We start from the raw sequence: 10,465 nt of genomic DNA on the forward strand, positions 1-10,465 counted from the left end.
TGTAGCATTGCAATTAGGCCTTAGGCAGAAAAATGTCGAAAGAGGTGGACAAGTAAGCAAAAGAAATTCAAATGGCGAACTTAAGCTTATGAGCTAGCAAAAAGATGAAGGACTTTGATGTCAAACGTGCTAAAAATTAAAACATTCTTATTAGCAGTTGTAAATAAATAAATAATTAGATAAATTACAAAGGAATTGATTGTGCGTCAAGATGTAGTGTTCAATGAATAGTTCCTAGGAGTTCATCCAACAAATAAACTCTTTGAAACATCACCACATTACTTAATTATAGATAATATCCTAGTAAGCAATGATGTTAGTGTCTCAACTAGATAGAGATGATGTGGCACATGACTTAACAAATGAAGAATCTAAACATGCAGTCGATAATATATCAAGCATTGAATTGGGCATAAAGAAGAATACTTTAAATAAGGAAGTTATGCTGATCAAACAAAAACATACTTCCCAATCCAAGGAAGTTGTCTTCTATTTGAAAATGTGGGAAAATTTTGTTTTAGCTACATAAAAGCTATCGAGAGGAATCAAATTGGTTATAACACCTACCACACCTCACCTATCAAGAAAGAGATAGTCACATCCCTGCTATCACCCAAGTTCATCTCCAAAGAAAGATCCCAACCTTTTTCAAGAAACCCAAGGATACTATTAAGTGATCACAACTTGTAACCAGTGACCACTCCACTTCACTTACTCATGCATAAATAATTAAATAAATTATCAAATTATCATAGCAACCTATTGAAAATATGATATCCAAATTATAATATATATTTATATCAATAATGATATTTATGAAAACTATAATTTAATTCAAATTATTATTAAAAATTTCAAAACAAAAAATTTAATTATTGACTTCTCTTTAATGCAAAAAATTCTATACGATTGATGTAAATATTAAATTTAACCAAGATATTACTACATAAAACATAATTTCCATATGTCAATTTATAATGTGGCACTTTTTAACTCGTTATTAATTTTTAAAAGAATGGCTTGATTATTGTTAGAGCATTAAAATGCTTCACATCCAACCACTCATAAAGCCTAAACCAAGAAAATTAGCATATGACGAAGTCAAGATTAAGTTTTTGGTATTATACGACGAAAAAGGACAACTTATTGAAATGAACTCGAACTAGTTTCACTAGTTAAACTTATTCTTATGTTTTATTTTATTATTATTTTCTGGTGATTGTTAATCATTAGATTATTATATATATATTGAGCACATTTAAACATCTTTAACTGTCATAAAACATGTGCATTAACCAGTTCATTTTAAGGATGAGGGCTTCTCAGTTGTATATTTCAATACCACCCTAAACAAAGTCTCTAATTATGTAGCTTTAGCAGTTCTATATATAAATATACATTTATTCTACACATGTTGTAACTATCATTTATTTATTTAGATATATCACAAAATGTTTGTGCACTGTTTGATATCCTAAAAATACATGGAGTATATCCAATGAATAGGCAAATGTAGGGTCAAAATATTGTTCAACCGTTTGGAAGACGTCTAAGAAGATAAAAGAGAATGGACTGAAGAAAGGAACAATATGCTACTTAAAGTATTATAAAATTGCATGTTTAGATATTGCATTGAAGTTTCTATCTGTCTTAAATTTAGTTGATATTCCAGTAAGGGTGGTATTCCAGTAAGTCCCTTTGAAAAGAATTCTACTTGAAAATTGAGAGAAATTGAAGGTACAGTTGCAAATATAATTGATTGGAGACTCATTGTTCAATTTGGTCTCTCCATTTTTGGATTGAGAAAAACAAAAACAAAAATGCATTGCACAGAGTTATAATTTAAATATATATGTGAAGAAAATAATCCCTGAGAAATACCTATATGTGGAAACTAATATTGATTGAAGTAGAACTTGAATTTCCTAATCCATTCGACTAAATGTTTGAAATATCATTTAGACACATTTCAAAAGCTCAATTAAGAATTATGAAAGACAACTAAAACATCATTAATCAATTTAACTTTATGGGATTGTTGCTCAAGCTTTAACAGCAGTAGTAAAAGCTCATGATGGACGGGGACCTCCCACAAATCTCACTTCTGCAATTGTACAAAAGCTCCAAATTCACTCACCAGATGAAGTCATTGGATGGACTTATGCAGATCCTTCTTGGGCCCGCATAGCTGCACTTGCTCCTATGGTAAAGGCTTGTGCAGGAGCAGGTGATAAAGTGGCACAGAATATTTTTCTCATTACTGTTCAAGAGCTTGCTACCAACGTAAAAGTTGTTGTCCAGAGATTGGGTTTGAGTGGGAAAGATGGATTGGAGTCTTTTCCACTTGTTATGGTTGGTGGTGTCCTTGAGACCAATGAGGGATGGGACATAGGTGAAGAAGTAATTAGTTGTATTTCCAAAGACTTTCCAGGCGTGCTTCCAATTCGGCCAAAGCTGGAACCAGCAATAGGTGCTGCAATGTTAGCATGGAACTTCTATATGAAGGCCTCTTCAGAGGAAAGTATCTAAGATAGGTGATACGAGAAAAATATATTTTATTATCAGCTTTCTTGTCCAGGCTAGCATTAAGTAATAATTGATACAAGAAATCATTTAGAATGCATATATGTGAAGTTTTGCTGCTTCCATCGACTAGGTGAAATATCACTTTTTGGCCATATGTAGTAATGAGTTGGTTTTGGCCTTCCCCCAACCTCTCAGAATCTCTCTTATCTCCCTTTGATGGTTGAAAATATATACAGTTGGACTAACATTATTAATGGCCTCTGATATTGCTAGTACACCATTATTTCTTGATGACAAATTTGTCATCTATAATCAACTGGAAGATTTTAGCTGCATTATTCATTAGGAAGTTAAATTGGTAAGGAAATCAAATTTGCCAATTTAATCTTCTCTAATATTTATCTTATAAATTTTGTAAATCCCACAAAACAAAGCATCCTCTGCAAGATTTAAATGAGATATACAAAGTTGTGATTTGGAAAAATTCAAGTCCTATCTTTTTCTCCAACATGATATAGTGGTTAAGAGCTCTTTCAACAATCAGCATGTTATGATATGTGCACGCCATAGAGATATGCAAGACAGAAAGATTGAGTGATTGCAAAGCATATTGCAGATTTGATCTTGTGGCTGGTAATTGGTGATGGCAATTCTGGAATTCTAGTCATTATCCTTCCACGAGATGAAACCTTAAGCCAAAATTAATTATGATCTGGAATGTTGGAGTGTGAGGGCCACCATAGCATGGAGCTTTGTGTGTACTGCTCCAGATCTGCGTAGAGAACACTATGAGTAACAAAGTTTGGTAAATTGTGTGGTTACAGAAGGGAACAAAACCAATTTTCAGGATACAAAACACAATTTTCAATTGCAGGGTACAAACACAATTTTTAATCACTGGAGTGTAGAAGCAATGGAGCTAATTTGGCTCTTACAAACTTGAGAGCATTAGCTCAATAAGTTTTAAAACAAAATGAGGAATAAAATCTTCTGAGCCCATCAGAAAAATAAACAAACCTGAAGGAATCTATATATGTTGAGATTGTGAGATTGATACGAGACCGAGTTAACAACCAAAACTTATATCCCATGAAAATTAGGATGCCATGCTTAGGTTACAAATACATCGTAAGATACTACAAATTAGGGAGTCTTTTGTTGTCAAAAGACCTACAAAAATGTACTCCAGAATCTTCCACAGATTGAGACAAAGAATAAGAATCAGTCCCTTAGATTGAGGTCACAACCTAATGTAGAGGTATCAATTGCATTTTCTTAACTTGGTTGTTATGTTGATCTATTTGTTGCCTTGAGATTATAACAATCCTTCAGATAGTTATACCTACATATGACTTCAACATTCAATTATTCCTTTATAACTGTGAACTAAGCTTCATGAATCAACCTTAAATAGTATGAAGCACAATACTAATAGAGGTTACAAACTCATCCAGAATTCCAGATCCTTCAAAGCTTATCATGCCTCAAGGGTTTGCAAACTAGCCTCAAATACTGATGCATCTATTACAAGAAATGAACCCTTTTCATAAATGTTTTAGATGTTATTTGGAGAGCAAACTTCAATGAATCCAAGAATACTTTCACAGATCTACAAGATCATGCCAGGGAGATCTCATTCGCAGAGATTAACACTAGGTAGTTCATAAATCCGGTAAAAACAAATTCATCGTTGTCATGCAATGATCATAATGAGCAGGTATGTGTTTTCCAAATAAATCGGCTTGATGCAAACACTGTCAAAGAGATTGATTCACACATTTAGGACTTCAATATCATGAAGCATCCACATGGAACATTATTGTAATAGGCTAATTTTTAGACTCGCAAAATTCTTCCAAACTTGTGAATACTTTTGAATGTTTAGATTGATGAGCAAGTATGGGCTTGTGTAAGATCTAGGGCCACATCTTAGACTGTGTGAACTTTTCCAAGAGGGCTAGCTACAACAGAGAGAAAGGCTTCCTAAGAGCTACAATTAATATTAAATCTCATGTTTCCCTTATCTGCTGCAGAGAATTACAGTGGTTGTTTCATTAAGAGTCTGAACATGATTCTAGCGTTCAACATGAAGCATTTTCACTTAGATAAGACGTTAAGGCCAAAAATACCCCTATAAACCAAAATGTAACCCTTCCTCTTGCACAATAATACCCCAGTGAATAATCTACATAAACACATTGATTGAAACCCCTTTCTCTTGGCCAAAAATTCCATATATGCACTCCTTAGACTGCAGAAGAACCTTGCATAGTCACAGACAGAAGGATTGCTCCACTATACCACAATTCAGCGCACAACCACGAAATAGAGTTGGAAACCCAAGAACATCGTTGTGGGCTCTTGACATTTCATTTCAAAAATAATAACATCTCCGAATCTAGTGACTATTCTTATTATTGACATAATCAGCTCAAGATTATACTCAAGACTTTGATAATGGAATGTATTCCATGGAGAGAAGATTTCCATCATCAACGTGACAATTTCAGATGCAACAAAGTCATTTGAATTGCATGGAATTTAAGTAAAATGCTAATCTCTCTACACTACACAGCCCCCATGTGCATTTAGAATAGATTAATCATTTCAGATGCAATTAGCAAAGTCAAACCACAGATTTTCTACAATGCAATCTATAGCTGGAATCAAGTGGTTCATCAAGGACTATTACAGTCGCTCCAAAATCTGTCGAATAAGCCTCAAATACTTGAAATCCCAACATGTAAATTATTTAATTTGAAAATTGAAACCATGCAGAAGCGCGTTAGACTTCGATATTGAAAATAACAGATGATCGCGGCTTCAACTCTGGTAAAGGTACGACATAAACTCTGAGAGGGTTTCAAGATCCATAATGGAAAATCGGGGTAGACGGACCCCATGAATGGTGATGTTAATAACTCTAGGTAATATTGTCAAAATTGGGTTTAAATTAATAATAATAATAATAATAATAATAATAATAATAATAATATAAATAAATAATAAATAAAATAATAATAATAATAAATAAATAAATAATAAATAATAAAATAATAAATAATAATAAATAAATTAAATAAATAAAAATAAATTAATTAAAAATTAAAAATTAAAAAATTAAAAAAATAATAAATATAAATAAAAATAATAAAAAATAAATATAAATATAAATATAAAAATAGATAAATAAATAAATAATAAAAAAAATGATCCCTTGACCTCCTCTAAATCTCGCCATAATTAAACAAAGGGCTTGAAAGAAGCTACTGTAGATCTCAAAATCTTTAACTTACTGATCAAGGGCTGGCATTCATAGTCCAGCATGGTATTTCCTTTGGCCACCATTTCTTTTGCTGAGAGATGTCCGAAATCAAGAGTTGAGGCCTCTTCGGTCAGTGGAAGAACCCAAATCAGATCTGATGCTTGAGCATAAACAAGCAATTTGATTGTAACAGTGAAATGAATGCAACTGGAGGAATAGCTCAGGATAAGAGTACTGGTGGGGCTTGGATATTTACACAAGAATACCCTAGTTTGCCCACGGAATACATTTGTTTATGTATATACCCTTGTAGATTCATGAGCTATGTTTATAGGACTTTTTTTTTTAACCATTACCACGTTACGCTAAAACTCATTGTTAAACTCATTGTTTTAGGTATGATTCAAAAATTATACAATTCCTCAAGGACATCTGTCATCAATATTCCCTGAGATAAATTAGCTAGAGATTTTCATCATATTATTTAACAAAACTAGCCATGCATGCATGGGCCCATAGGCCTCAAGGGTTCAACATGGCTCTGATACCAAGTGTAATGTTATGAAACTAGCTCACAAAAAGATAGAAAAGATAGATCTTCGCGTTAGAATTCAGCCTCTTCGAGGGGGCAACCTCCTTTACATTACACAAATGAATGATTCTTTTATGATACAAATGAAAAGACCTCCTTTCTATATATAGGAGTCTAAGGGGTCATAATATAATCAGAGCCGACATAACAATAATAATGTAAGGGAACAATAATAACAATAGTGGGCTTCTATGGGGCACAATAGTAACAATATGGGCACTACATGGGTACATCAATATAATAAGGGGGTTGTACTAATAACAATAAGGGGTTACACTAGTAGTATAGGGGCCTAACATGCCCCTTTCCTTCAAAAAGTGTTGTCCTCAATGCTTGAGTAGTTCTTGATGCTTCTGTATAAAAAATTTGTCTTCCCATGTGGAATCTTCAGCGGGTAAACTCTTCCACTTGATGAGGTACTCTGAAATTGATTGATTTCGTAGCTATCGGGTTCTTGTTTCTGTGACTGCTCCAGGTTCCAATATGATTTTTCCTTCCTCTTCAATTTCTGGCAATATTGTTTGAATTGGGATCTTTTGCAACTTTTGAATAAGTGGCCATACTTCTTCGTCCTTCTTCCATTCATCCCTTGCTTTGTTTACCCAATCTAGTTGGATAATAAAAATAGCACAAAACAATGCTTCCACATCTTCATCCTTTTTTGAGAGTGCATCTGCAACAAAATTTTGCTTCCCTTTTCTATAGATGATGTCAAAGTCATAACCCAACATATTTGTGACCCTTTTTTTTTGTTCTTCTAAAGGTAATAGTTGTTCTAAAAAGTATTTAAGACTATCATGATCCATTTTTACCTTGAAGTGTCTTCCCATTCGGTAAGGTCGTCATTTCTTAAGTGCATATAGTATTGCCAACATTTCCTTCTCATAAATAGCTTGCATGAGATGTAGCAGTAAAAATACCCAATCACCTACATCAAAACATTTTTCACTACGATGTTGATCTACCTGTTGTTTCATTCGATTTTGCACCAAAGTGGCGTTATCCTTTAAAAGTTGGAGAACTTGTTGTTGATGCTCGATGTGATCTTTCACTGCTTGAACCTTTTTCTTCTTAATATGTCCTTCTATCTTTAGAGTTTGAGGAGTGGTAATTTCTTCCAATCCTTTACAAGATATGGTTGAATTCATTTCTTGATGCTCAATGTGATCTTTCACTTCTTGAAAATTTTTCTTCTTGATATGCCCTTCTATCTTGATAGTTTGAGGAGTGGTAATTCTGACCAATGAATTACAAGATATGGTTGGATTCATTTCTTCTTTCTCGATGTGATCTTTCACTTCTTGCACCTTTTTCTTCTTGATATGTCCTTCTATCTTGAGAGTTTGAGGAGTGGTAATTCTTGCCAATGCTTTACAAGATATGGTCTAATTCATTTCTTCTTTCTCTGGGGTTGGGTCCTGGCGTATATCCTCTTCTTTTGATGTTTCTTGATCCTTTTTTTCCTCCTCTTCATACTCTATGTAAAATAATTTCTTCTCAACACACTTATGACCTTTAATGCATTTGCTATCACAATTGTAACAAAGCCCTTTTTCTCTTTTCTCTTCCAATTGTTGTGGTGTAACCCTTGTAGGTTGTGGAAGGCTAGAAGAAACAACACTTCCATCTTTATAGTTGTGAGGGGTAGACTTCCTTGTTGCCATAATTTTACTTTCCAATATGTAACAAAGCCCTTTTACTCTTTCCAATTGTTGTGGTGTTGCTCTTTGTATCCTCATAATGCGCTATCATTTCCATTGTGAAAATTGACCACATAACAAGTTGTTTACGAGAACAAAGCCCTTTATACCATAAAAATTGATCCAGTTCTAAATATGAAGATGCAATACATACCTTTTGTAATAGTGGTACACCATGTAGATCAAAATATTGCTCCATCTGAAGTATCCAATTTACCAGATCCTTGCCATCAAACTTCCTCATCTTGCTTTTTCTTGATTTTAGGAGCTCGATCTTGAAACGACTGTAACTCTATACTTTCAGATCTTTAAGTTCTGAAATTGCGACCTGCAGTAGCCCTCTACGTCCTCTTTCCAATGCCACCAGTCTGATCCAAATTGGATTTACCAAGGAAGAGTTATGCCAAATATCCCACAATGACCTGATTATAGACTAGTTCAGTAGAGCAAACTTGTACGACGTGCCACATGTCACTGTTTCAACCGTTGGCTCTGACAAATATATACAAGAAACTACAGTCCGTCCTCTTTCCGTACCTTCTTATGAAAATTTAATCCGATGCTTAGAGAAAAAGTTATGACGACCCCAGGTCACATGTTTGGAATGTAATTCAGGAGTCTGCAAAAAGACCAACTTCCTCAGATCATATCTCTGTAAATATAGTGCAAAAAGCTCTGAAATTCGGACCCAAGCTTTAGTGCGATTTCATATCAAATGGGTTTTTCTTCGCTTCTGAAACGTCGCAGACAAAAATTTATTGCGAAAATTCCACGATGACCTATTAGGAGCAATGAAACCCTAGAATCCAAAGCTCTAATACCAAAAGTTATGAAACCAGCTCACAGAAAGATCGAAAAGATAGATCAACACCTTAGAATTCAGCCTCTTCTAGGGGGAAACCTCCTTTACATTACACAAATGAATGATTCTTTTATGATACAAATGAAAAGACCTCCTTTCTATATATAGGAGTCTAAGGGGTCATAATATAATCAGAGCCGACATAACAATAATAATGTAAGGGCACAATATTAACAATAGTGGGCTTCTATGGGGCACAATAGTAACAATATGGGCACTACATGGGTACATCAATATAATAAGGGGGTTGTGCTAATAACAATAAGGGGTTACACTAGTAGTATAGGGGCCTAACATGTAAGGACCAGTTCATACCAAGTGTAAGGACCAGTTCTAAACTATATATATTATTTTTATTTTATTAAAATAAATACCAATAAAATATAACCAGAAGAGAAAAACATTGGGAATTCAAATTTATTCAGCACTATCTAACACATCCCTAAATTTTCATTTCGATGAACGTATCATAAAATTTACATATATTTAACTAAGGCCATAAAGAAATCATACAAAAGAATATTGTAACACATATGTACCATTCACCAAAAGACGAGACTCCACTTGAATTTCAGTTACTGGTCTTCCCTTCCTGTCGGCCACCTCCAAGTGTGAATGACGACGTACTTGAACCGAATGTAATGATCCACCGTTAGCCTCCCAGCCTACTCCTTGGGTACTATTCTTCCCCGCGGGCCCCCGAGCTGCAATGGAGTTGTACAATGGAGGAATGCAATAGCTGGTACAGAAGAGCACTCCTTGGCTCAAGAGTCCCCTCTCTAAAATCCTCTACCTCACCAAACTCACTATAATATTGTAATCACTGCTCTGACATAGTCTCCTCCAACCAACAATAGGGTTCCAAAAAGGTCCCTTCTCCCATGGCTTGCCCCTTCTTTTATAGGAGTCCTCATAGGTGACACTTGGCATGTCATGCATAATTAATTATTTTTGATAATTCAATTGTTTGATTATTCACCCACCCATGTGTCACTCTCTCATCAAGGATCTCCAAAATTATTTACTTAAATTTTAATTTTAAAATAATATTTTTCCTCACCTCAACAAGATTCCTATTTCTTCTCCTAGTTGTCTCTTGATCTCCCTTTTTACTCCTTAATTTGTGTTCCTTACTAAAGTCAATTAATGAGTCAAGATTTGATCCCCTATCTACTCCCTAATTTAACTCAAGTTATCTCTTAGATGGATATTGTTATGTTGGTTGTTGCCACATGGAGGTTCTCTACATTTCTCTAAAATTTAATTTATTAATCTTATTTTAATTCACCATCCTCTTCTCTTAATTAGGTTTAACTATTTTAGGATTAATCTTTATCCTTACATTTATGTCCCTCTTTCCCCTTTTACCTAATTAAACTACATAATCTACCTAATATTCTCCAACATGGGGAGGGTAGAGTTTTTAAGAAAAAATATTTTATTTCTTCCTATGATCCTCTTAACCCAAGTTTTATTCTTCATTTAATTACCTCGGTTTCTAACATCATTTACCCTTGATG

General features: G+C 34.1%; 1 protein-coding gene across 1 annotated transcript; it reads left to right on the plus strand.

Moving 5' to 3' along the window:
• Positions 1-2,028: 2,028 nt before the first annotated feature.
• LOC149145681 (uncharacterized) lies at positions 2,029-2,964 on the plus strand (the record flags this gene model as incomplete). The annotated part of the gene is made up of 1 exon (XM_089452531.1): positions 2,029-2,964. A coding segment is annotated over one exon (501 nt), but the record flags the coding sequence as incomplete, so codon positions are not given.
• Positions 2,965-10,465: the final 7,501 nt, after the last annotated feature.

Source organism: Pinus tabuliformis, chromosome X (assembly GCF_031772625.1).
Source record: "Pinus tabuliformis cultivar Carrire ecotype Pingquan chromosome X, CPIR1, whole genome shotgun sequence".
NCBI classification, from domain to species: Eukaryota; Viridiplantae; Streptophyta; class Pinopsida; order Pinales; family Pinaceae; genus Pinus; species Pinus tabuliformis.